This window comes from Podarcis bocagei (genome assembly GCF_964188305.1).
Source record: "Podarcis bocagei genome assembly, chromosome: W".
Lineage (NCBI taxonomy): Eukaryota > Metazoa > Chordata > Lepidosauria > Squamata > Lacertidae > Podarcis > Podarcis bocagei.
In genome coordinates, this window is record NC_138131.1 from 32,073,687 (window position 1) to 32,101,681 (window position 27,995).

A 27,995-nucleotide genomic window follows, 5' to 3' on the forward strand; every position below is an offset into this window, starting at 1 on the left:
CCAACGCACAGTCTTCGCAGTAGGGCTCTGTTCTGATGGCATGAGTAGTCATGACAAACTGGTGGATCCTATCTGCTGCAGCCTTCATCCGCCTTCAGAGCCGTTGTAACACACTGCTTGTTATCACCCGCCTGTTCTGCCGTTGAGGACTTCTTGGATCATTCTTTGTCTAACTCCTTCCCTGTTATGTACTAAGCTTGGATCCTAGAACAATAGGCAAGTAGGATCCTAGAATGCAAGAACTGATTGGCTTGCAGGAAAAGACCAATCAGGCTCCAGGAGGGAAGCAGAATCAGCTAGTCAGACGGGACTCATTGTGTAAATAATGTATATAAAAGCCTGAGGTTTTGGGGGAAATTCAATCACCGTTTTACAAGCTGCAATAAAGAGCATGAAATCACTACAGGACTCTGAGCATATTTAATTTTCTTTGACCTTACCACCTTGGGTGACCCTGCTGGGAGGACGAGATTCCCAATGGCTTCACTCACAAGGGTCATAGGAATGTGCAAGCCCACTCACCATGACAAGTGAGAGAACTGAGATAGATTGCACTGAGCCCTGGTTCTCATTAGACAAAGCGTTCCACCAAAAAGGCTCTGGCTCTGGTTGAGGACAGCTGGATATGTTTTGGGCCAGGGACCACCAGTAGGTTGCTGTTAGATGAGCGTCACACTCATGGGGGGTGTATTGGAAGATAATTCCCACAGATAAGAAAGGTCACAGACTGTTTAGGGCTTTAAAGATTAGCACCAAAACATTGAACCTGATTCGATACTCCACCTGGAGCCAATCCAGCTGATGAACAACCAACTGAATGTGGGCTCTCCACAAAGTCCAAGTAAGAACTCATGCATCTGCATTTTAGACCATTTGGAGTTTCTGGAGCAGTCTCAAGGGTAGCCCTGCATATCTATCTCTCTCACTCTCTCTCTCTCTCTATCACATTTATACCCTGCACTCCCCGGCTCAGGTGTACAGCAAGTTAAAGTAGTCTAGTCTGCAGGTGACTACTGCATGGATCACCATGGCTACGTTGGAAAGGGACAGGTACGGTACCGATCTCCTAACCTGATATAGATTCAAAAATTCCAGTTTGGCTACATTTGTGACCAATGCCTCCATAGAGACAGAAGCATCCAGGATCACACCAGGACTCCTGATGGCAGCTACAGGTGACTATTGCGCCCCATGAAGACCTGGGAGCTGGCAAAACAAACTGAAATCATTCTGGCCCAGCCATTGGACGCCCATCCTTAAAGGATAGAGATTCAGCCGACTCCGTTTCCTCCATCCCAGCACACCCACCTAAAAATTGGCCAATATATCCAGGGTAGCATCTGGCCAGGGCCATGAAGCAGTAGAACCATGATGTTTGTGTTCAGATCTGTGGTTATGTACAAGATATGTGAATAAAGGGTGAGTTTGGGGTTCCCCAATGCAAAAAGGGTGATGATCCATGAGGATCTGTGCTTCAAAACCATGTTTTTGAGCCATGGAGTGGCCAGGAAGCCATGGATCCGTGATTTTTGTGGTGCAGGATGTGCCCCTGGCCATGATGTGTGATTTGATGGTGAGTTTGGGCTGATCTAGTGCAAAAAGCGTGAGGATCCATGAGGATCCGTGCTTCAAAACCACCTTTTTTGGTCCACAATATGGCCAGGAAGCCGTGGATCTGAGTTTTTTGTTGTGCAGGCTGTGCCCCTAGACATGATGTGTGATTTGACAGTGAGTTTGGGTTGGCCCAAAGCAAAAAGTGTGAGGATCCATGAGGATCCGTGCTTCAAAACCACGTTTTTGGGCCACGGTATGGCCAGGAAGCCGTGGATCCGTGAATTTTGTGGTGGATGTTGTGCCCCTGGACATGATGTTTGATCTGATGGTGACTTTGGGCTGATCTAGTGCAAAAATAATGATGATCCATGTGGATCCGTGCTTCGAAACCATGTTTTTGGTCCATGGTGTTGCCAGATAACTGGGAATCCGTGATTTTTGTTGTGTAGGCTGTGCCCCTGACTATGATATGTGATTTGACGGTGAGTTTGGGTTGGCCCAATGCAAAAAGCGTGAGGATCCATGAGGATCCATGCTTCGAAACCACGTTTTTGGGCCATGCCGTTGCCAGATAACCGTGGATCTGATTTTTTTGTGGTGGATGCTGTGCCCCTGGCCATGATGTGTGATTTGACAGTGAGTTTGGGTTGGCCCAATGCAAAAAGCGTGAGGATCCATGAGGATCCATGCTTGAAAACCACGTTTTTGGGCCATGAAGTGGCCAGGAAGCCGTGGATCCGTGATTTTTGTGGTGCAGCCTGTGCCCCTGGAAATCATGTGTGATTTGACGGTGACTTTGGGCTGATATAGTGCAAAAAGGGTGAGGATCCATGAGGATCCGTGCTTGAAAACCAAGTTTTTGGGCCATGGAGTGGCCAGGAAGCCGTGGATCCGTGATTTTTGTGGTGTAAGCTGTGCCCCTGGGAATGATGTGTGATTTGAAGGTGAGTTTGGGGTAGCCCAATGCAAAAAGCGTGGGATCCATGAGGATCCGTGCTTGAAAACCACGTTTTTGGGCCATGGAGTGGCCAGGAAGCCGTGGATCCGTGATTTTTATGGGGCAGGCTGTGCCTCCGGACATCATGTGTGATTTGACGGTGAGTTTGGGGCAGCCCAATGCAAAAAGCGTGAGGATCCATGAGGATCCGTGCTTCAAAACCACGTTTTTGGGCCACGGTATGGTCAGGAAGCCGTGGATCCGTGATTTTTGTGGTGCAGGCTGTGCCCCTGGAAATCATGTGTGATTTGACGGTGACTTTGGGCTGATATAGTGCAAAAAGCGTGAGGATCCATGAGGATCCGTGCTTCAAAACCACGTTTTTGGGCCACGGAGTGGCCAGGAAGCCATGGATCCGTAATTTTTGTGGGGCAGGTTGTGCCCCTGGGAATGATGTGTGATTTGATGGTGACTTTGGAGTGGCCCAATGCAAAAAGTGTGAAGATCCATGAGGATCCGTGGTTCGGAACCAAGTTTTTGGGCCACGGTTTCGCCAGGAAGTCGTGGATCCGTGATTTTTGTGTTGCATGCTGTGCTGCTGGTCATGATGTTTGATCTGATGGTGACTTTGGGCTGATCTAGTGCAAAAATAATGAGGATTCATGAGGATCCGTGCTTCGGAACCACGTTTTTGGGCCAGGGCATGGCCAGGCAGGCGTGGATCCGAGTTTTTTGTGGTGTAGGCTGTGCCCCTGACTATGATATGTGATTTGACGGTGAGTTTGGGTTGGGCCGATGCAAAAAGCGTGTAGATCCATGAAGATCCGTGCTTCAAAACCACGTTTTTGGGCCACGGTTTTGCTAGGAAGCCGTGGATCCGTGATTTTTGTGGTGGATGCTGTGCCCATGGCCATGATCTTTGATCTGATGGTGACTGTGGGCTGATCTAGTGGAAAAATCATGAGGATCCATGAGGATCCGTGTTTTTTAACCATGTTTTTGCGCCCCTGCGCCCCCCCCAAAACAGTGGATGCGTGATTTTTTTGATGCTTTCTACAGAGTAAGACATGGTCTACAGTATCATGGTGGTTTTATTTAATTTGAATGAAAAAATCATATGAATTCACGAGGATCCGTGTAGATCCGCCTTTTACCTTTTTCCATAAAGAAACACAAATGAAATACAACCTATATACAGCAACAGTAGCAAATGGCTTTAGATACCTATTAGGTCCATAAATTACCATGTAGCATATATTCAACACAAAAAAACAGCGACAATTTGTTGTTGACAAAGGACAGCTGGACATATAAAGGGCCCCATTATCGTCAGTAGCTTAACGCCTCATCAAACCTAAATCCGGCCTTGGCTGTGAAGGCTCTAAGGGGAAAAACTAAAGGTAAAGGTAAAGGGGCCCCTGCCGCCAAATCTCACTGATTCCCCTCAATGACACCCTCATTTCCCCCAACGCCTCTCTCTCCTACGAACAGCACAGAGGGGACGCTTTTTAAAAAGAAGAGGCCGTTGGGCCAACTCACTCGCTTTGCCGGCACAACCGCTCGCCCCCAAACAAGCCTTAGCACCGTGGGCAGCGAATGCTCCTTCCCCCATTGCCAACTTCTCTCCCCCCCCCCCCGCAATAAGAGTCTGGGTCGTGCCCCCCCCCCCGTTCCCCACACGGGCTGAACGTCCCTTACCTGCGCGCGCGTCCTCCGCCAACGAGGATACGCAGGACCCTCTCGCTCTCCCCTTCTCTCCCCCCTAACAGTCCTAACCGAGTAACAAACCCGCGTGCGCGCGAGCGCCTAACTCCCCACTTAATTCAAATCCCCGCTCTGACGTCGTCACGTCCGTAACTCCGACGTAAAACTCTCCTCACTCCAGGTCTGTATCTCTCCGCCACGCAAAACTTTGCCGCCTTTTCTTTTAACTTAGTTGTCCCCTGCCCTGGAAGACCGATAAAATATAAGAATGTTCCTTACCCCACCACCACTCCCACACTGAAATGAGCTTTCTGGGGGGCGGGGGGGAGCGGGCTGCGTGGGGACTACTTCCGAATGGTTTCTGCGGAAGCATAAATATGGCGCAACGTTTTATCAGATTTACTTTTTAAAACGACGCGCGATGGATTCTGATTGGAGAACGCGAGATGACGCGAGCAGGAAAAACGATCCAATGGGGAACCCAGAAGGCCGTTCAATTTTTAACAGACAGTAAGGAGAAGCGCCGAGCGCGTTTAGGTTCCTTCGCTTCTCGCGCCAAGCGGCGGAGGCGGGAAAAGGGCTCCTGCTTAGGGGACAGCCGTAATGCCGCTTACCTGCGAGTAAGCGCCTCTGAACTCAAGTCTTCTCAATGGGCGTGCTTATGAGGGTGCCGTTCCTCCTCTGTTCTGAGGTGCTGCTTAAAAATAGCACAACAGGGTGGATATAATGACAACTTTGAGTGCTTATGAAGTAGCTGAAGAACTTCCAAGTACAATGATTGAATTTTAAGAAAAAGAAATTTTAGTGTTTTGTTGGAAGCCGCCCAGAGTGGCTGGGGAAACCCAGCCAGATGGGCGGGGTATAAGTAATACATTATTACGGTATTATTATTATTATTATTATTATTATTATTCCCCCTACCCTATTTTCTTTTTTTGAAAATGGAAAAACTTGCCAAGGCAGACACGCCCCCTAAATTAATGGAGGATGGGGGGCACCCTCGTGACTACACATGACAGGGGTGTGGCAACTTGACTGAAATATTGGGGGGCCAAGCAAGCCCCGCTCAGCACATGACGCGGGCACGCACATGCCCATCAACTGGGGGGGGACAGCCGTCAAATGTTTTACGGGGGGAGAAGACCCCTCGGTCCCTAGGAGTTGGATCCTATGATACAGGATTTGACAATTGCAGTTCCACACAAGTAACCCTCAAGTTCTCCAGTTTAGCATCTCTTTTGTACGCAGCCCGTCCCAAGCCCATGCAACTGCTAAAGCTTGCTTTTCACCATCCCAACTCCCATTTCTGAAAAACCCTTTCTCCTATGCAGTCCCACTGTACACTTGTTCGCATCTTCACCCCCGCGTCCGTGCCTCCCCGCATTTTTTTTGTGCAAGATCGCTGCAGTGGTGAACTCCATGGTGAACTCCTGCAGCTTTTCAATCATACGTAAACGACACGTCAGAAAAAATTAGCTACTTTTACTTACAAAGAGATACGTCTAAAACATACCTGGTTTATTTCAAATATTTGAAATTTTAGCTCAGAAAGAAGAGTACGTATAAATACATTCTACATTTATAAAGAAATGCTTTCTATATTTATGCAACAGGGGATGCATGGGAGTCTTCTGAATTTCTAAAGGTATAGATATATAATCCTTCCTGCTACCATCAAATACCGGTGCTTAATATAATTACAGTATTTTCCTGTGCCTTTGTGTGCTGGTTTGACTTTTTCTTTTCTGTTTTCTTTTCTTTTTCTTTTACAAAGTAGCCTCTTGTTTCCCTGGACAATATATGAATGGGAAGTGAATGGGAAGTTGACTCCTTTGTTACTTAGTTTCAATATTTATCTAAATTGGGAAGCTCCTTCTGATGCAGTAAGTGAAAGTGGTGCTGAAAGAAAAAGTATTTTATAAATAGCATACTCGTACGCTTTCCACCAAAATAGAAGAAATGTCCATCTCAAAAGAGTCTTAATGCAAAGATTTTTGTTTCTTAGTTTCTGGTCCAAGGAGTAGGGCCTCTTGAACCTTTGGGCTGGCTGTTCTAATTTCATCACATTTCTTTTTTTAATATGAGCAGAATTTTGTGAGTTAGGTTGTTGAGTTTGAGAAGGTTGATGACTCAGTTGATGGATGTTGTGTATATTTTGGGTGCTTGCTAATAAAATATCTGTTCTAAGTTGCTACATCAAATCTGGAACTTCATGCAGAACCAGGAGTGAAATACATTGCAAAAAAATACTATAGAATATTTGAGGACTCCACATCCTTTATCTCTCTCAAATGAGACAGCTGAGGAATGCAAAAGGGATAAGTTTCAGGATAACAAGAAGGGAGAAAACACTGAAAGGGGTGGAGGGGAGTGGCTGCTTTAAACCTTCCACCCCTAATTTACTAAAATTTCTGCTGGTGTTGAAAGTTACCATTTTCTTCCCAATTTTCTCCATCTCTGCTTTACTCAAACTTCCACAACTTTAAACCACTGCTTTCTGCCTCTCAGTGTGCCTCCCTTCCTCACTCCCATGCTGCTGTTGTGCAGCTTGCCTTCACATTTGCTCCTCTATACTGCCCTGACTTCATTCAAATCCAGGTTTGTGATGTGGCACTGCAAGCCTCCAGTGGGGGCTGTTTGATAACGTTCTTACATTTATATTATATACAGAGAAACCAATCCTCCCTCCCAATTAGGCTTCCTGGAGGAGGGTTTCTCCCCAACCTCAATCTGAATAAAACCTGCAGTCATTTTGATTTCATATCTGTATCGTCTTACATTAGTCTTGTCTGAGCTGCTTCCACTTCCACTTTCCATTATGTCATCAGATTCAAAAAAGTGGAAAAGTGAAAATCAAAAGCAGATGAGGAAAACTGCTTTAAAATTTAAAAGGTGATTGAGATAGTTATAGATTCTAAACTCTGTACACATGAATGAAACAAAATGAGTATGTACAGTGTATGTGTACACCTAAATGTCTTTGAGTGTTGAGGAGAGAAAACAGGATACTCCACCCATGGCCAGTAATGTATAATATTGTACACTTGTTACACAGAAACTGTATGCATGGTCTGCAGAAGTGCTGTTTTCCCTCCCACGTGCCGTATGCTAATTTTTTCTGCATATTTAATTAAGGGTATCTGGGAGTAAACCCCACTGAACCCCACAGGACTTATAAGGAACTTCCTTGCCTCGCCTCGCCTCACCCTCACTCCAGACATTTTGAGTACTTGAGTCATGTGAAATCTAGTAATTTCTAATGTGGTATTGCGATAAGGCTATTTTTTTCAGGGGAGGGCACAAGGGACCCTGTGTACACCTCTGGGTGTTTGTATATTGATGATTTAGTAAGGAGGTGATATATGTGTGAATTATATATATTTTTGTGTAAAAGTAGTTGATACTGAAAATTAATAGCATATACGTTGCAATTTATATGCTGCATATTAACTTACTTCCAGTAGTTTGCCTTTGTAGAATATATGGTCTAGTATCAAGTTAATAAAGTTTTTGTGAGCAGAATATATACACAAAGGAAGCAAAGCCTCAGCAAGGTCATACTTTCTTTTCTGCTGCAGGGCATAACATTTTAATATTTAGATCTTTCAAAAAGCAAAATCTCTTGACATTTGTGCTTTGCTTTTGTAATTTTTATAGTTTGCCTCATTTGCTGTTTTCATGTGGCTATGATGTTTAGTCACTTCAAATGTGTTGTAGTTCAGTGTAAACAGCTTTGTTAATGTTAGCTTCACTTTGGAATTAAATTACTCTGAAGTGGCAAAGCTACTGGCACGATCCAGCTTAGGCCATCCTGACCCCATTTACTTGAGAGTAAGCTAAGCCCCACTGAATCCAGTTCCCATTGGACTAACCTCTGACGAAACATGGTTAGGATTGCAGTGTAAATTTGCCATTAGATTACAATATGTAAAGTTTGAGTGGTCAACTTAGTAAAACCTAGTTATTTTCAAAATAGTATAACTTTTCAGTCCCAGTTATACAAATACACCATTCTGGAATTACTACTGTGTCATGTGCAAGGGTGTACAGTAATTGAGTAAATAGCTGACAATGTACATCATTTTATCATGGTAGAGTTGCTCTTTAACATGCTTTTGGAAGTTGCACCTTTGAGCCAGTTATAAGGGACATCACAATAGGATATTTTATTTTATTTATTGCATTTCTATTCCATCTCTTTCTCCATGGAGCTCAAGTTGACATACATGGTTCTCCTCCTCCTCATTTAATACCCACAGCTACCCTATGTAGTAAGTTTTACTGAGAGGCAGTGACTGGCCCAAGGTCACTTTGTGAGCTTCATGGCTGAGTGGGGATACCAGCCCTGGTCTCCCAGATCCTAGTCCAACCACTCCAGCATGTAGGAACAAATCATTTTGACCATACAATTGTAATTATCTGAATTATATTTTCACATATTTTCAGTATCTCGAGAATGAGGTACATGCCAAGGCTTGCTGCATAGGAGTGCACTCAAAAGAAAGGATTTTCTGCAGAAATAATGCTGCAAAGTAACTTCACTATAGTTTTACTGTAATAAAAAAAGAAAGACACCAAGCCTTTAGCACACATTCAGGATTTTTTACCAGTATGTTACGACTTACAGATAAGTGAACCAAGTTTATAAGGAGAGATACCACTAATGCCAGGGTGGTTAATGAGGAAAGTCAGAGAAGCTATTGGAGAAGGCTTCATTCAGAAAAAATACTTATTTTTTGTTCTCATTTGGCAAAGGGAGCACAGCCCTTGGGGGGGGGGTTGCAAACAATAAGGGATTTAAAAAAGAATTTGAGGAGCAAATTACCAAAAACATTAAAACCAACAATAAAAAGAGGTGAAATAAAATGGAGACCAGCTATGGAGGCAGTCCTCTTATGGATCAGTAACTGGTTAAAGAACAGGGAGAAGTGACCAAGAAAAGCTTCTCAGAAGAGTCCCCTGAGTGTTTGAAGTTTCGCTGCTTTTCATGAAGTAATGAAGGTCACCTTCCCTTCTCAGGAATAAATGGACAGTTCTCCCAATGGAGAGATGTAGAAAGCCAAGTCCCCCAAGATTCTTGGTAAGACTCCACTTTTGAACTTGTTCATAAATAACCTGGGGTTAGGGGTGAGCAGTGAGGTCACCAGATTTGCTGTTGACACCAAATTGTTCAGGTTTGTAAGAAGAAAAATGGATTTGCAAATTAGCTACAAGAGGATCTATCCAGACTGGGATAGTGGGAATTAAAATGGCCAGTGCAATAAATGCAAACAATTCTAAAGTGATGTACATTGCAGGGGGAGTTCTAACTTTTCATATATGCATTTATGGGGTCTGAAATGGCAGTGACTTATGAGGAACGAGATCTTAGCTTAATGAAAATGTTGAGTCAGTGTGTGGCAGGTATGAAAATTAGGATTCATCAGGACAGGGTTTGAAAATAAAACTGTCAATATCATAATGCTGTTACACAAATCTATGGTAGGAGTCATTCTGCAAAGAAACAGAAAAGATTGTTGTAACTTTAAGAACTGTTTCTGTGAGTTCATGGTGTGGTTTTCTAGACTGATTAGGTACAGCTGGTGATGGGTACAAAAGGAGAAGTTGCAGTTTGCATTAGCCTGCAAAAGAGAACACCCACATGCTTTGTGTTTGTAAGGTTGTAAATAAAACTCTTGCTTGAGTATTTTACACCTGTCTCATGGTCCTGTTGTCTGCTACCAGGAAGATACAGGTCCAATAATGTATGGTGACAGCACTGGAATACTGTGTTGAGCTGGAAAAGGATATTGTTGAGGTGGAAAAGGGAGGAGCTAACCAAAATGATCAGAGAGCTGGAACAAGATTACAACATTTGGAACTTTTTAGTTCAGAAAAAGGTATGGTGGAGCATGATAGAGTTGTATAAAATTATGCATGGTGTGCAGAAACTGGTAAGAGCAGGGGTTTTCAACCTGGTCCCCACCGCCCACTAGTGAGCATTTCCGAATTCTAGGTGGGCGGTAGGGGTTCTATGGCACAAGCTGAATCCTCCTTCCATCAAGCACTGGTGGGTGGTAAGGAAATTTTACCATCAAGAAAGATGCATTAGTGGGCGGTAGTTATAAAAAGGTTGACTACCCCTCGGTTAGAGAGACGTGTCTATCCTTCTCACATGTACTAGAACGTGGGCCATCCACCAAACTAGAATGCTGAAAGATTCAGGACCGACAAAAGGAACTATGTCACACAGCACGTGCTTAGACTATGGAATTCATGATTGCAAGATGTAGTGTTGGCCATCAACTTGGATAGCTTGAAAAGGACACTGGACAAATGTATGGAATAAGAGCTATCATGACTGTATTACTTCCACTGTCAAAAGCAGTATGCTTCTACATATCAGTTGCTGGGAGACACTGCTGTTGTGCTCCTGTCCTTCTCAAAGACTTCCCACATGAAACCATAGTTGGTTGTCCACTATGAGTACAGGATGCTGGACTAGATGGGAGTTGGTCTAATCTTATTTTATTTTATTTAGAACTCTATGTGTTTTCATTTTTGAGAAAGATGGGTCTGCACATTTTATTTTCTAGCTAAGGACAGTTACTGGCATAAGCTATAGCCATTTATTTTTTTCATTCTAGATATCTAGATAGTGTAATCTGAATGCCAGTATTTGAGGAAGGTATGGTTTATCAGTAACTATTTCATAAAAACTGCATCAAAAGTATTTTTTATTTCTATTTGTAAGACACAAATCAAAAGCTCAGAGACATGATTCTTGCATGCATTTATGAATATGCTTTATAAGAAGCTCATATTAAATTCAGATTTAAAGTCCTTTCAAATAATTAATCTATCTATCTTTTAGATGATAAAAGTGCAAAGTGTAGCAAATTACCTGGGGAAACAGAACTCCAAAACATCAAGATATTTTATTTGATATAAAAAATGGTAACAAATTGTCGAGATTTTTTTCTTTCAACTGCCCTTCTCCCACAAGAGTTCTGTGTTTTATTAGATCAAATATAATATAGAATATTACTTTTACTAATGTATTCTTTTTAAATACACTATTATCAAAGCCATAGAGGATGTTCAGAAAACAGACTACAAATCTCATGAGGTCTGCCACTGCAGTTTCAAATAAAACTATATAGCCTGGGTAGTAAGAAATTCTGGGAATGATCCCGAGAAAGTCACTTATAATCCAGCTACAGTGGTCTTTGTTTACACATGTTCTGGCAAAGTGAATAGATGTATGCTAGACTGGATAATTAAAGAATCTGCCAATTTACAGGTTTTCAATATTCAGAATCAGACTTCTAAAAACGAGATCTCAACAGGGCCAAAATAGATTGGAAACATTTTAAATTCTTTCAAGCACTGACATCCCATGTAGTCAATTTTATAAGCTTTTTTCCATAGTCTGTGGAATTAGGTTACCAAGAATTAAACAAGGAACTGTCAGAAATGAAGAACTTGCTCATGGAAATTCACAAGTAGTTTTCTCATGGTGATGGCAGATCTGGATTTCAGTTATGTGAGACACCATGCAGTTATCTACTGCTTGGTGACTGAAAGGATTTTTAATTTTTTAAAAAAATAAATCTTCTAAAATAGTTGATTCTTCAAGAACTACAAGCAATAGGCTCTGATTGATAGCTGCTATATGTTAATTTCACAACAGGGATGTAATTGAAAATTGTAACTTTGTGACTTTGTGTGTGTCTGTGTGTTTTCATAGAATTCAGACACTCTTTTACAATGGCTATGAGTAGCTATCTACCTCCCATCAGAAAACCTCCCCAGCAAACAGGGTTCTACCAACTAAAAGCATGATGAAGGTAATCTGCAGTGTAACAATTTCTGGAACTTCTTGGGTGAAGATCTTACAGCAGGATCCTATTAGTGAAAGTAACATTGGACAACTGTGGATCGCCTCAAGGCAGGACATTTAGGAACATTTGGTAAATACAAATACCATAGAATGGTTTTGATATGAGTAAAGAAATCGTTAGCCCAAATAAATGGTTCTGTCCAGTTTTATGCTCCAATGAAATCCAGTCTAATTAGATTATATCTAATCAGGATACAATATTGTCCACATAGCTGAGATATCAGTGGTGTGTGCCTTTGAATTATAGAAAATAGTACCCTACTAAATCCAGAGCAGTGACTGAAGCAAACTAGGATATGGTCTCCACATAAAGCAATATGAGTGTAGAAAGAATGCTGAGGAAGGAGACAGGATGCAACCATGTTAAACTATCCATGGACACCCCAGATTTGAATGCTCCAGCATATTAAAACACCCTGCGAGTAAAAGCAGCATTACCAGGAAGAATGGTTCTAGAACAGCTTGTTCCCAGTTGTTTTCTACTCATGAAGGAGTTTTGCACATAGGGGAGCATTATAAATGTGACCACCTATTTGCAGTCTGAAGTGGAACACTGCCTGTAACACAGGCAGCACCAGAGAGGAGAAAGGGAGAGGACATACTGTCCAGACACTGCTGGATTCCTTTTGTACTTCCTTCAAAGGAAAGATGTTTTAACATAAACGTATCATTCTCTTTCAGAAATCTAATATATGCAACAGAACCATCTCTCTTGGCACACACAAAAGTGCACCATGTCCTTTTTATGCCATTCCCCATCACCACCATGTTTCTGCTCCTGCAGTCCAGTCTAACCCTCCCAAATCCGTTTTGATGCATGTGTAGACAAGGTCTAAAATGCCTGCCATGGCTATATTTGTTTCAAGTAGACCAAAATGTACTGCCTAGGAAGATTACATTTACTTTTGTATAATCCATTGGAACAACTGAGAATAATGATTACTTTTATTCAGATTACTTAGAATAAATAAGCGTGTTCTGGTTGAGAAGATAAATTGCTGTTGCAAATTAATGTTATATGTATAATGCTTCATTTTTAACTTTTTTTTTTGTCAGAACAGTGCTCTGAGTCAAATAGCTAGAGTTTTTAAAGTTCTGGGAAGTAATTTAAGTAAGGGATTTTATGTCCTTTGCACCATTGCTGTATTTAGTTTAAACGAGCAAATAGTAGAGGAATGAAATTAAGAGATTTAAAGAAAGAAATGCAGCCTGAAAATAAAAATGAAACCTTGTTCTTGCATCAGAATTATTAGATCTTGCGATTTGCATATACAAATAATTCAGCAACATTCACTGGCATTATAAATACAGCAAGATCAAATTATAAATGTAATAAAAGAAAATATCACTGTATAATACATACATATATTATAAAGATCTTGACATAAATTAAATATAGTTTTGCATATACAGAATAAGGTTCAGTAGCAACATACTAAAAATGATACTGCATAATGAAAACATTTTCAAATGCTGGAAACAAAGATGTTCAAATTCCTTTAAAAACCAATTCATAAAAGTCATTTTCAAAACACTAATCAATACAGCAGGCATTCTTCTGTTGGGCCTGATTAACCCAAGCCATTAAGTATCTTACTTAGTACAAGATTTCAAAACTTGCTTGCATCAAGAAATGCTTTCCACACTGAGTTGTCTGCCAAGAACTATGTTGTGTGTTGCAGGGAATTCTGGAGTGCATTGTGTCACCCTCTTAAATTTGCGTAGTGAGACTAGCTGGCCTCTATACAGAGCATGTATGTCCCACAGCACCAGGGCTGTTTCCAGGATTCTTTGGACCCCATGCAAGAGACAGCAGGAGGCCTGAACACGCAGAGATACACATCCACATCAAATACAAGAGAGTACATACTTCATGCATTCAAAAGAGTGCATGAGAGTTCAAATTGCGTAGGGTCACAGGGATGCAGTGCTGCCCTTTCCCCCAGTAACCCTCTGCATGCTTCCTACTCCCAACCTTTTGAGCTCTGAGCACAAAGGTCTGCAGGGAATTTCTGAATGCAGCTAGAATATTGCTGCAGATATTTCTGCTCAAACCTCAGGAGAGGAGAGAGTGGAGATGGCACACATGAGGATACTGGAGGCGGGGCTGGTGCACACACTCCTGGACTGTTTCAAGCTCAGGTGTTCTTTTGAATGCATGAGCAGGGCTCCCTCCAATATCTTCTTTTGCTCCTAAGCTCCATGCAGAGGGCTAGCTGGCTGACTAAATGGGGCGTGCGGATGGGCTGGCTCTAACAGCAGATGAGTTGGGAGCACGGAGCCTGCTCTGCCTGATACAGCATCCACTACTGGTAACATGGGAGACCAGGCAAACTGTGAGCTTAGGCTCTCCCAACTTCTGCAACAGTGCCAAGGAGGAGTTAATCCTGAACGTTGTGGCTGATTGTGGGCTCTGCAAATCCTGTGGCAATCAGGGGAGCAAGGAATCCAAGTACGGTATAGAATAGTATGACCTTGGCTGTCATACAGGCAACAGAAGGTCAAGACCAGAGCCTTCCTTTCCCCACACAGCTGCATTTCCCCCCCCCACATTAACTATTTGCATGCCTGTGTGCGCACTGCTCTTGTTTGTTTTTAAAGCAAATTTATGTATATAAACTATTAGAGGGGGCCCTGCAGATTTTACTAATCCCTGGTGCCAGGCCTGCAAAGGACATGTCTCCTCTGCTGCTATACTTTCCAGGAAAGTATCAGTAACAAATGATAAGATGCCTTTTGGTTAGCTAAGTTACAGTTCTTTATCTTGTTGTTAGTCCTTGCAAGGCATTAAAAAGCAGATGCAATAAAGGGAGTGCTGGCCTGCTCCCTCCATGCATTGGAGGGCAAAGATCTGTAGCCAGGATGCTGCTGCATTAGTGTTAGCTCTCCACATGATGCTGATTGTGCAAGGTTCTAAATCACACTGGATCTACATGCATATAGTAGACATCCAGCCTCGTGGAGGGTAAAGTTGGGGAGCTGACACGCCCCTGCCCTCTCCTTACGCAAGTAAAATCGCATGAGGGTTTTAACACACAAATAGGGCTATTGTTGACTCCCTGATAAATTGATAAGGAACCCCGAGTTTCTAGAAACATACTTCGAAATAAACTGCTTTAACAATATTACTATTTGTGCACTGTTTCTGAGTTAAGCATGTACTTAAGAGCTTTGGCAATCAATGTCCACTGTCACACAAGACAATAAGTTGAGTCACATAGTGACTAGATATGCAGATCAGAACATATAAATTTCTAATCACTGTTTGGCATTTATTAATGCAATCTCATGCAATGTAAAAAAAATTAAGTGTGGAAACCCATAAATATGTTTGTTATACCATTGTACGAAGTATCACAGTCTTATTTGACTAAACACCTTGAAGTGAAAAACAAGCTTTCTAAAGTTGCAATTCACCAACCTCATAAAACAGATTAGTTGTGATTAAAAGTGATTTGGCTGGGTTTAGCACAGTATTTCCTCAACTGTGGCAAGTCTTGTCATCACCAAATGGGAGAACCTAGTAGAACTAGATTGTCTGAAGGGAATCCAACAAAGCCACAGAGAAGGTTTTGTGCTTCAGATTACTTCAGAGAATTTAATCCCACGGAATTATCTGAAACTGTTGAGTATAGAAATTATTCCACATTGGGGGAGGAAAGCTGCTCCATTTTAAGTGCACTCATATTAGTATTACCAAAATGAGCCTCACCCCAAGTATTCTGGCTTCACTTGGGTAAATATAAGAAAAGTTAAAACATCCCTACTTCATTAATGGATTCCGCTATGTGCATTTCTGGTCCACATCTTACGTTTTTAAATATTGCTTTACAGAACAAGCAACAAATTAAGAGAGTTCTGGATGCTATTAGAAATATTATCTAATAATTACTTCCTTCCACCAAGGCAGGATTTTTCTCTACATCTGAAAATGACTTTGTTTGGATAATTTAAAAAGGAACAACTGCAATGCTTTCCCTTAAGCAGATTTCACAGTTACAGCTATGGTTGCTGGTCAGAGGTCAAGGAAGGGGTACTGGACTGATACTAAGAGAAGCAAGGAATTCCAGTGTCATGGATGAGGGAACAGCAGCTACCTATGCTATTCTAGGTTTACTGAAAGCTAGGAAGTGGGAAATTAGAAGACGGAGACTAAATTGGTAACTGTAAAGACTATTTTTGTGTTATCAAGCTAAATAAGATACTTTGGCTAAGTGCAGAGAGGCCATTCATCAAGGAGCCAAGAAAACCGAGGGGACATATTCACCAGGACCTAAAGGTGTTACTAATATCCAGTAGTCAAAAACTCAATACCAGGACTAGCACATGTCTCTATTGTAACAAAAATAGAGATATTAGGAAGAATATGATTATGGTTTTGTCAAAACCCCAGTATTTTGAAAACAGCAGTTTCCACACAATTTGTACTGCATTAGAAAGCGTCTGACACTCTTAAGGCTGTCGGAAGCAGCTTCTAAACTGGTGGGTAGAAACAGTGGTTTTAAAAAACCTATCTTCATCTGTTAATGTGCTCACAGATTTGGGTCCATAGTGTATTGGACTGTTCATTCCTCACATTTTGGAGTTTGGATTTCCAAACTTATTATGATAGAAAGCTTATTTTACATTCAACTCTTAACCAAATAATGGTGTTTGCTTTGGGGCTTAGAGAGCTTAACATCAATCACCTCTTACAATAAATTCTATTCATTAAGTGCATAACAACTGTACATATACATATAGATTTACAGAAGTGCATTACTGGGAAGACACAAGCAATAAAATGGCAGTGCTTTAAAAACAGTGTGCTTATAGACTAACCTGAACTGTTTTCAATTAAAAGTCGGTAAGTAAAAGACTCATGTGGACACCTTGCAATCCTCTGAATTGCTAAAAGTATCCACCTTTCTTCCAGTCGTGTATTAAAATGAACATAGATTAAAATAATGCAGGAGCTGAAATGTAATGACCAGGTTAAAGTCTACATAGTTGTCAATAAGGCTTTCCTTGTTGTATTAAAAAAACCACCAATGAACAAGCCCAAACTATTGCATATTAGACATTTATATACAAATTATTCTTTTGTACTTGTGCTCTTTAATTTATGCCTTCTAAAAAGATGGGAGCAATAGATATAAAATGTACTGTGTGTTTTGTCATTTTTCTCCAAAGCTAGTTTTGTCCAGACGATGACATTGCCACATGGGGCTTTATATATAGTCACAGCCATTAAAGTAAAAACCCTAGGAAGCAACCCATCATACAAGTCAGTTCAAAACAAATGGGTTTTGTGCCCTAACAGTAAATGGTCAGTTGTGCACCAACAGCCCAAACCCAAATTTTGTGGGCACTCCTACATGTCCATACTTCATTGGCTACACTCCTGGGATAGTTCTGTATACTTACAATAAGGAAGAAAATTGTGAAATAATAGGTCATATAGGAGGTCTGAAAGCATACTGGCATTGAGTACCACACCATTTGTAGGAACACAATTCAGGACACTGTTCATTCCCATTAAGTACCACCAACACTAAAGGAGCACAAGTGTATTTATCTGTGTCCTTAATTGAACACTAACACCAGTATTCTAAGGACTTGGAAGTAAATGTCTTGACTTCAGTAGATGCTATTCCCTGATTCAGCTAAAGATTTGTCATGACTATACTCCACTGACACCAGTGAAGCAAGTTTGCCACTATGTAATTACTGAAGTTGTGTTGCTTTCAGTAGTGCTTAGCCATAACTATCTTAAGCTAGATTGTTTTAAATTGAAAGTATATGTTTTCCTTTATATATTTGCTTTCTATCTGGCAATATACCTTTTTGTGATAGCAAGAACAGAACCTCTTTCTTTTCAAAATACAAAATAGTTTCAAAATATTGATTAATTAACCTACATTAAATATGTTACTTTATGTTAATATTTCTTTTTTAAAAATTATATCAGGTTAAATAACTTAAGGTGATCTTTTAAGATTATTTAACTGAATTCAACGAACTCAGTATTTGCATTATGGTGCTAAGTTACAGCTTGCAATTATAACAGAACTATCTAGAGAATCTTGTCTTCAAAAATAATTATACGTTTTATGTTTTTTGCTAAGGTTCAAAATCTTAGACAGTTGCTTGTGGAGGATTCATGTACCATTATATATAATCCACTGAATGAGTTGTGCTTAACAGGAAGAATGCTTTAAAAATACAAAAAAAAGCAAACAGATATAACCTGGCTATTGACCGTTAAGATTAATAGTTGTAGAATATTAACCAACTTTCTAGAGCACCTCAAATAGTGTCTTCCACAGTCAGCAGTTCACATTAGCATCAATAGGTTTACAAGTGGAGCAAGGTGCTGATGAACATAAAAGCATCAAAACACCGCCACAACCGAAAAAAGAATACTCTGCAAATACTGAGATGAATGCAGCAAGCAAATGCATATGCTCTTGGGTGGCCACACTCATTTCAGTGGGGTTCACACAGTGTTTCCTAGTAGCATGTGGCCATTGTGTGGAACTTGCTCTAAGAGAAATAATTGTCATGTGCGCGGATTTGGATCCAGCCTATTTACTCTTATTCCTCTGCTTTATAAACACGGGTTATTTTATAAGTCATCTAAAAGTTAAAAAGTAAAAAGTAAAAGTCAGAATTTCATAGATGTTCAGGGGAAAATATGGGTATGATCCAGCCAAAACCAAGCATTTTTGAAGTCCCATTAATGAATTTTAAAAGTATTTATTTCCTGTTCTTCGATGGACTCCCATCCAAGGGGCTGATCAGATCCATGCACACTTAGCTTCAGCAGTGCTGCAGCATCAAGTGCTCCCAGACCATTAACTGGACTCCAAATCCCATTAACTTCAATGGGAAAAATTTAAGCATAAGCTTAATACACCCACTGAAATCTGTGGGTATTGAATATGCCTAACATAGGCTGGATTGTGCCCTATTTTTATAATAGTTTATACTGTGATATATTGTACACGGCCATCTGTTATGCAAAACTTAAAGATCACCTTGATCCAGCTTGGGGAACTAGATACACAGACACAGCCTTTGCACATATATCCCCAGCTGAATGGGGTGTCCCACATGCAAAAGTGTGCTAGATGTGCAGCTCCCCTATTTTATGTGCTGAAGCTGCACATGTTGAGCATTTCAAAACAATAGCAATCCTGCTGTTTGGCTGTTTGGGAAGGAAAGTGGGACTCTGGAATCAAACAGGTTCTTCAGGTGTTTTTTTTTGGTTTTTTTTTTGAAACAGTTCTGCGCATGCTCCTTTGGATCAGAGAGTAAAAGTCTTGAATAATTTATACATCTAAGGAGGCATTCCGAGCAAGCCAAACATGGTAGTATGTACATTTAGAGTTTTTAAAAAGTCAATGGAAATAAATTAACATGATTTACAAATCTCTGTACAGATGATTAAATTAATAATAATAAGGCAGGAGTTTTCACTTGAAATTGGCATAATCAGAAAATATGTCAATGAAATCTTGTACCACTTTGTAGCAGAATTCATACTGTTCCTGAAAAGAGAAGAAGAATACATTTACTCTGATGAAAATTTCTCTGAATCATAACAATTCCAGTGAAGCATGTTTAACTCTAAACTAGAACATAATCATATCTCACAGACAACATTTTTAATTTCTTATCCTGTTAAAACACTTTCTTTTTTGCAGGTGGTAGCATAATTAATTTTAAAATATAACTAAAACAACAACAACAACAGTTGGTTCACTGAGAAAGCAGACTTTGAATGAGAGGTGGACAGTGAGCCCAATGGGAGCATTTAAAAAAAACATAAATCCTATCAGGAGTCACTGTCAAATCAAGAAGTTTCCCATTTACTTTTTCATTTTAATTAGTTATAGCCTGCCTCTCAGGGTAGGGGAGCCATCAAAAGACAGCTAAAAATGGCTATATTCTGATACCAGGACACATATGTAAACCTGACTATTGCTATTGTTTTTAAAAACAACTGTGAGAGGCAAGCAGAGCACAAATAACCAGCTCTAATTAATCTGCCCATTATATACAGGGAGGCCACCCTTGCCGTAATTCCTTGATTGCAAAAGTATGCAATGATATTTGGATCTTGCCACTGCTATTAGCTGTTCAGAGGACCAGCTGTACACTCCTCTCCCCCACCCCCCAAAATCCAAGATACCCTATAGCACTGTGCAGAGGCTATTCAGCAGTTTCAAAAGTTGTTGTGGTGTGGCTTTGCAACATGACTAAGCATTGGCACGACATGTATTTGTGAACACCCAAGTCCTGTGTTGTGACACTTTGCTCAAATACCAACATCCTATTATCCTTTTGACAAATATTTTTGTGGTTAAAACAACATACCAGTGTTTGCACCATATGTGGTCTTTGCAGTCGTAAACTCTTCACAGCTTGAAATACATCTAAGAGACCCTCAGCTTTGACTCGCTCCAGAATATTGCTGAGTGCAATGAATGTACCTGTTCTTCCAGCTCCAGCACTATAATACATATACTTTTTTTTCTTTAACAGGTTATATTACCAAATCCATATTCAATACAGTGAAAATACACCCTGAATTGATTCCCTGCTACTTAGAAGAATCCCTGCATTGCCTCATTGTTCTTTCCAAGGACTGGCAGAAGCAGAATAAATTATGCCAATTTGCTTAATATAAACATTTTCATGCAGATAACGGAATTTAGTTCTACTAGCCAAGGAAAACTTTCTTGAAATATAAACTCACGTCTAAATTTTTCAACCACCCAACCTTAATCTTGCAATCACTTTATGTGCATAAATGTTTACATCATGCTGTTTCTAAACTACCAATATATAAACATAGTTCCTAGCACTTCTGGAAACTCTTAGAAACATCCTTGTCTCAGCAGCCAGAGCCTGACTATCACTATGTGACTGACTGCTGTGCATTACACACTGAAGCTAACGTAATGTATGAATTATAGTTCTAGCTAATAAGAAATTGGGCTTCAAAATCATGAACACAGTTTATCCAACAAAAGCAGATCTCCGTAGCTGACATCTTATGACAATAGGTGACTGGTAGGTGAGTGTAGTTTGCCCAAAATGGTCTTGCAGCCCAAATTCAGAAGCCAGGCAGACCTAATTAGGTCCATGGCCAAGAGGTTCCCCATTGCTGATCACTTTGTGTAATATCACTTTATTTAATATCACTTTATCACTCTAGGAAAGTGAAATTAAAGCTTTGCTGACAAATGCCCCATTTCTGATAACTGAGTATCTTGTCATAGTTGTCCATTCCCTCTTAAACTCCCAGAGTACAGAAAATCGTTTCAAGGCTACTAGATTGGTAAATGTGTATGTTTTTTATAGAAAATTATTGTCTTTTTTAAAAAAATTGTAAATATATTTTTACATTTTTGTAAATATTTGTCATGGAAATATTGATGGGCAGAATAGAAATATTGCAAACTTACAAACAAGCAAAGGAGTATAGAGCAAAATAAAATACAAAACTATTTACCTGCAGTGCACTGTAATGGGATGGTTTCCTGTCTGCTGTTGCTGCTTTTGGACAGCTGCAATGAGATCAATCATTCCCTTCCCTTCAGCAGGAATTCCAATTTCAGGCCATCCATGAAAATGAAACTGTCGGACAAGTCTGCCCAGCTTCTCCTGGTCATTCAAAAGCAAGAAAACCACAAATTCAATGCAGCTTCAAGAGCGGAACGGAACACTGGAAGCCAGCTACATACCTTCTTATCTATAGGAACCTTTTCATATATGGTCAATGTAACTTAATCATGTGATTTATATAAGGTAAGAGGATTTTAACGAGTAATCTAAATTGAGCTAAATTTACATTTCAGTTGGCTTTAAGCAACCCTGAAGTTCAGAAAACCACAGCGGACACAGACGTATTTAAAATGTTATCATTAATACCTGATTGTGCATAATCAGGAAGTCCCTGACGCTTATGGCATCAGCCAGTGAGTCAATCTTTATCTCGATGGTAATCTCTCCATAAGTAACAGATCCCTCTGATGGCCAGTACTGAAAACATTTTTCCTGTAACATTGAGGGAAGAAAAGGGAATGAATGCTGCCTCCAGAACTTCTTGGTTGAAATATATTCATGCAGATACAGCACTGGTTCCTCAAAAACATTAGTAAGAACTAGTTCCTGTCTCCTTCCCCTCCCTCCAATCGCACATTACATATTATATAGAATAACTATTTAATGCCCCTGTATCTGAGTACTGAACAGAAGAAGAAAAATACAGGAAGTTCTACATTCTCCATGTTTTAGTTGATGCCTGTTTTCTATGTGAAATTGATGTCACACAAGCATATGTTTGACATGCAATACTTCTGTACTTTGGGAGACAAATGAAAAGTTTTTAAAAAGGGGAAAAGTTAGAAAGACACATTAAAAACTTTCACGAATCATATGACAACACAAGTTGCTTTTGTAATGACTTAACAATGATTTCAGCAACGCTTGAAATGGATATAACTGTAAAACCCATTATAGCTCACCTTAAGTTAAGAAATGTAGTTTGATGCTGCACCAAACATGCAGACTTCTTGACACCATGCAACTGCTGACACGCAGTGCAGTCCAGAGGACGTTAAGTAAGCACTATTAAGCTCCACTGACATCTTAGCACTCAGTTGAGCACACTTAATTCCCATTGATTTCCCAATTGACTTGATTATATGTAACTTTCCCTAGAATTGTGACAATTTTTGTCTGAATTTTCAGTACTGAGGATCATCAAGCCAGGTTAGGTACAATTCGCGTGAAGCTGTGTGCATCAGAAACCATGCTACTACATGTCTCATTCCTAGCCTGGAAATCTTTTTTCAAGAGCAAAGCATTTTTTAAAAAAAGTGGGGTGAGGAATAAGAACAGCAAAACACTACAGTGACATCACAAAGTCCCCAGTCTGCACAGCACTCTGCAGCTAAACACAGCTGGGCTTTGCTAAGATTTGGTGGTATGAAGCATATTTGTGGCTATTTATAGGCTAATTATCTTTCTTTTTTTTTTTTTAGTGGGTTGGAATGTCCTGAAGAAAAATTTCATTTCCTCATCACACTTTACGCTATTCATAAAAATATATGTTTGTTTTTTTTTTTAAAATTGGGCAAAGTGGTCATACCTGCTCCCTTTCGAGAACTTCGGTGAGCATTACAATTGTGTGGCATTTCCATTCCCACACCATTCGCCAGAAGTCTTCCACAGTGTGAGGAAGAGGTCCTTGTGTTGCAATGAAGTAATCCTTCTGGCGATAGCCCTTCACAGTAAAAAAAATACATGCAACGATTACCTGATGCCTCGGTGATTTCAATTTTTTAACTCCAGGCAACCTAAAAGTGATTCTAGACTAACTAGAAATATCAGAAATATTAGAACAAACTATTCTTTTCAGAAAGCTCCAGAATGAGCCACAAATCCAGAAAACTGTAGTTAGTCCCTTACATACAATGGAAGAAGAGGGAAACCAGTTCAGGAATAGAAAAACACAAGATTTATATTGCATTGCATTGCATTGCATTGCATTGCAATCATGAACGAATTCCTATGCCCCACAAATAACCCAGAGATGCATTTTAAATAAAAGAACACATTCTACTAAAAACATGCTGATTCCTGGACCGTCCGCAGGCCGGATTGAGAAGGCAATTGGGTCACATCTGGCCCACAGGCCTCAGGTCGCCTACCCCTGCTCTAACCCCTACACCACACCAGCTGCCATTCATGATCTGAATTCAGGCAATAATCTCAGGTGGCTGCCTCATGTGGGCATGATGAACTGATACTCCACCTGGCCCCCTGGCTGCCAAGTCAGCCCTGAAGAAGCCTTGCATGGTTGTGTTTACTGCTGCCACCCATGTGAGACTTCTGTGAGGCCTCTGAGAACGGGCAAATGGGGTCCTTCAGAGTGAGAGAAGGAGCCAGGTGCTTCTCACCACCCACCTCCTGCGAGACAGACTTTCATGCAAGCCCTGTAGGCGCACGCACACACACACACACACACACACACACACACACACACACCACAAGAGAGAAAAAGCCAATGGACAATCCACCAGGTGTCTGAAAATGTAATTAGGTGGCACTGGAAAGACTGTGGGAATTTAACCGGGTTCATTAACTGACTTATTAAGCTTCCCTTGAGGACTGTATTAAAGTATTAGAAAATAAAATAAAAATCTAAGGGTCAAGAGAAAAAAGATGGCAGTGTGTATATAGAGATGAACCCTACGACTGAGACCATGAAGGAGTAAATACTGTTCAGGCAGCTGAACTGTATTTGGAAGAAGTGGAGAAGAGGAAAATTCTTATTTGATAGCTAGAAAATGCTTCGCTGCAGGTGGGGACCTCAATTTCTGTTTTCTCTTAAGGAACAAGGAGAGCAGGGAGGTTTGTCTCTCTCTGTTGACATTTTAAGTGCAAAGCCATACTTTTTATGATGTTGATAATTTGATTCTTTTTGAAAATTCTCAAGTTACTCTTCAATATAGCTCATGTGGTAATGATAAAGGCACATGTGCAACCATGTTGCCTGCTAGTCGAAAACAAAGTTGACTGCTGAAAAGACTTGTAAAAATCAGTACTACACATATTCCACATACACAGAAACACTTACGTCTATGAAGGAAGCATTGATATAATCCGTATACTCCTGACCTCTTTTCATTGAAAGAATCACTCTGTTAAAGTCATCTAAAATACAAAAACACCACATATTAGGTTTCTTAGAATACTTAGCATTTTATAGTCAATAATACAATAAAGATATGAAGCTTCAGGCTTTCGTAGAATCAAGTTTACGATATATCTTTGTACTTCAGCCTAGCAGTGCCACCTGCTGTTGAATGTGTAACATAACCGTACACTACTAATTTGGATAAATACAAGTATTTCGGTTTTTACAAAGAGGAAAATTAGTATCTTACATGGGATGATTTGGATAACTCTGGCTTTCTTCATATTTGCGGGCAGATTACCAGTTCTCATGTTTTCTTTCATTATTCGAACATTTGTTAATTTCTACAGCAAAAAGAGAAATTGGGCTAGGACTTTGTAGATTACTGTATAAAAACACAGAATACCAAAAATGGCTAACAGGTACACATCAAAATTTCATGATATTCTGTTCCTTTTAGAGATTTCTAGTTGATTCACCTGATCCCAAACCACATAAACCTTCACCTGTGTTCTTTTATGTTACACCTATATGGAAAGCAATTTTTTAAAACCTGGAAACTAAGACACACTGCTTTTGTTTTCTGCAGGCAAGGTATGTAGCTAGAAAGAGTGATATGTACAGTTCAATTTCTAGTAGCTTGTATGTATTACTTGTTTCTAGGTTAGATTACTGCAATGTGTTATACATGGGGCTGCCTCTGAAGACAGTTTGGAAACTTCAGCTGATGTAAAATTCAGTTGCCAAGTTCTCACTGGGGCAAGACAAGCTGAGCATATAGCGCTAATCCTTGCCCAACAGCACTTGCTGCCAATTGGTTTCTAGGCCCATTTTAAAATGTTGGTGCTGACCTATGAAGCCTTAAGCGGCTCAGGACCTCAGGACCTTAAGGACCGCCTCTCCCTATATGGACCTACCCAGCCCCTGTGTTTGGAGGGCCTTTTCTTTGTCCCTCCCCTCCCCAAAAGGTTCAGAGGCTCACAACATGAGAACAGGCCTTTTTTGTGGTGGCTCCCCATTTGTGAAAAGCTCTCCCCAGAGAGGCTTGCTTGGTGCCATCGTTACATGTCTTTAGGTACCAGGCAAAAACATTCCTCTTTAACCCAAGCCTTTGGCCATTAAATATTCTATGGCTTTTTATATGTGGAGAGACTGTTATTATGATTTTTCTGTGGTTTTTTATTTTTTTTAAATATGCTATGTAAGTTATCTTTTTAATATTGTACATTGCCCTGGGATCTATGGATAAAGCGTGGTATATTAAATTTAAGTAAAGTAAGTTAAAAAAATAAAGGTAGTATGTACATATTAAACAATAAGTATTACACACAGAATCATAGAATTGTAAAGTTGGAAGAGATCCTGTGGGTCATCTAGTCCAACCTCCTGCAATACAGGAAAGCTGAACATTGATGTTATACCGCAAATGTATGTATGAATGTAACATTAAAAAACTTCCAAAAGTAGAAGGGACAATTACTTTTGTTCATATTTGCAAATTCAGCAGATCTCAAAATGCAAAAGAATGGTTTGAGATACAGTTAAGTCGAGAAAGTATAACTGGTGTTAGCCTTAAAACTTTACTTCACTATATTCATAACTCCAGACATATTATATATGCTATGCATAATATGACTGTTATCACCAAATTCTAATTCAGGTGAAGTTTCTTTATCTAAAAAATACCCAACCCAATACTCTAAGATGATTAACCTTTTAAAAATCAGAGTAAGAAACTATTTCTTTTAAGTGTGAGCCTGAAATCTTTGTAAAATTTTATTTAATACTTACTTTAAACTCTTCTTCTAGCCCTAGTTTGACAAGATTTGGTGCTGCATTGTGCGATGGCTGCAGGTGCTTTTCTAAGGAGGACACATCTAGTTCTGTGTCACCATAGAGGTAGTATTCAAGTAAGGCTTGATAAATGAAGGAATACTGCATCTGTAAAGAACGTAAGCCATTTTATAAGCCAGGACACTTTAAATATTACTAATCGCATATAATATATGATATGAATAACCTCAAGCTATCTCATACACTTTTATACAGTAGTCAGAAATGTAACTGTTGCCTTTACGAGTGGTAGGTAAAAAACTTACACATACGTTATGATTGAATAAGCCAATAAAATACAGTTTACTGTAAAGGAACAAGTCTAGGCTTATCCCTCTCTCATCCACCGGAGCTTGGAAGGAGCTTGGAAGTTTTCACTTCCATTTTCAATTAACCCAAGCTCAGCATTACATCAAAATCCTAAAATGTGGCTAATATATGGTTTATTGAAACAATCCAGATTCAAAAACCAAGGCTTGGAGATTAATCACAGTTTGTTTGAATTTTGATTAATCATCCTAAGGCAGTTCAACAAAAGTTGAAGTGAAACCTACTATCCCCTTTTTCTGGCCACACAAAAGGCTAGAAAAAGCATGAGCTTGACCTAAGTTTATTCCCATAATGATAAAATGTATCTTATCCATATGTAATAATTCATCCTTATGGCATTTAGGAATTTTGGTGACAAACCACAAACGGTAAAGGAAAGGAAGAATCTTGGTTTCAGCTAGTGATTTGTCTGGAGAGGTAAAACAACATTAAACTACAGAGAAGCTTCATCCTTCAGAATAAATTAACAGCTCACACTCCATAAAAGCATTCTAGAATCACAAAGAGCCATTTAGAACACAAATAATGAATCACACCTTTAAAAAAAGAAAAGAAAACAGAGACTAAATATGGCGAAAAATAAGACTGTGCTAAGGTGCAAGAATTGAAGCTTTTCAGGGCAAGAGGATTAATACAGATGTTTTGTATCTCTGGAACTTAGAAAGTTCTCTTATACTATGTCAGACTAGCCCAGTATTGTTTACATCAGGGGTAGTCAACATGGTGCCGTCCAGATGTCCCTGAACTACAGTACCCATCAGCCTTAGCCAGCATGGCAAATGACCAGGGCTGCAGTCCCAACAACATCCGGAGGGCATTGGCTATCCCTGGTCTACACTAACTAGGAACACCCCACTACCCGTGTATCATAGAGGCCAGGGTGGTGAACCTCCTGCTGTGGGCTGAATTTAAGCCCACAAGGACGTTCCTCAAACCGTGCTCAACCTGCCTCCTACTCGATGTCAAACATGGTCAGGTGAGGGCAGGTAAATGCGTGGCTGCATGACTGACTGCCGCGTGGTGAACTCAGTCACGCAGCCTGTCCCTGCAGAAAGCAGGGC

General features: G+C 40.2%; 1 protein-coding gene and 2 long non-coding RNA genes across 9 annotated transcripts in view; 1 reads left to right on the forward strand and 2 right to left on the reverse strand.

Moving 5' to 3' along the window:
- LOC308577910 overlaps positions 1–27,995 on the reverse strand; it is a 467,797-nt gene that overhangs the window by 292,675 nt on the left and 147,127 nt on the right. The window lies entirely within an intron of this gene.
- On the forward strand, positions 4,664–23,188 carry LOC308577908. 2 transcript variants are annotated; one of them, XR_014003761.1, is made up of 4 exons: positions 4,664–4,886; positions 9,215–9,275; positions 21,926–21,973; positions 23,114–23,188. It is a non-coding gene; the product is annotated as an uncharacterized lncRNA (long non-coding RNA). The 2 variants fall into 2 exon arrangements; XR_014003762.1 differs by lacking the exon at positions 4,664–4,886 and adding an exon at positions 5,855–6,078.
- The window catches only part of LOC308577893 (receptor-type tyrosine-protein phosphatase epsilon-like), a 90,463-nt gene continuing 81,802 nt past the window's right edge, over positions 19,335–27,995 (reverse strand). For all 6 annotated transcript variants that reach the window (XM_081178262.1, XM_081178261.1, XM_081178260.1 and 3 more), the window contains 8 exons: positions 26,563–26,712; positions 25,022–25,115; positions 24,712–24,788; positions 23,221–23,355; positions 21,999–22,124; positions 21,580–21,731; positions 20,439–20,574; positions 19,335–19,609 (listed from right to left, as the gene is read on the reverse strand). In XM_081178262.1, coding sequence (XP_081034388.1) covers positions 19,535–19,609; positions 20,439–20,574; positions 21,580–21,731; positions 21,999–22,124; positions 23,221–23,355; positions 24,712–24,788; positions 25,022–25,115; positions 26,563–26,712 — 945 coding nt within the window. In that variant the 3' untranslated portion in view covers positions 19,335–19,534. The remainder of the gene's footprint in view (positions 19,610–20,438; positions 20,575–21,579; positions 21,732–21,998; positions 22,125–23,220; positions 23,356–24,711; positions 24,789–25,021; positions 25,116–26,562; positions 26,713–27,995) is intronic.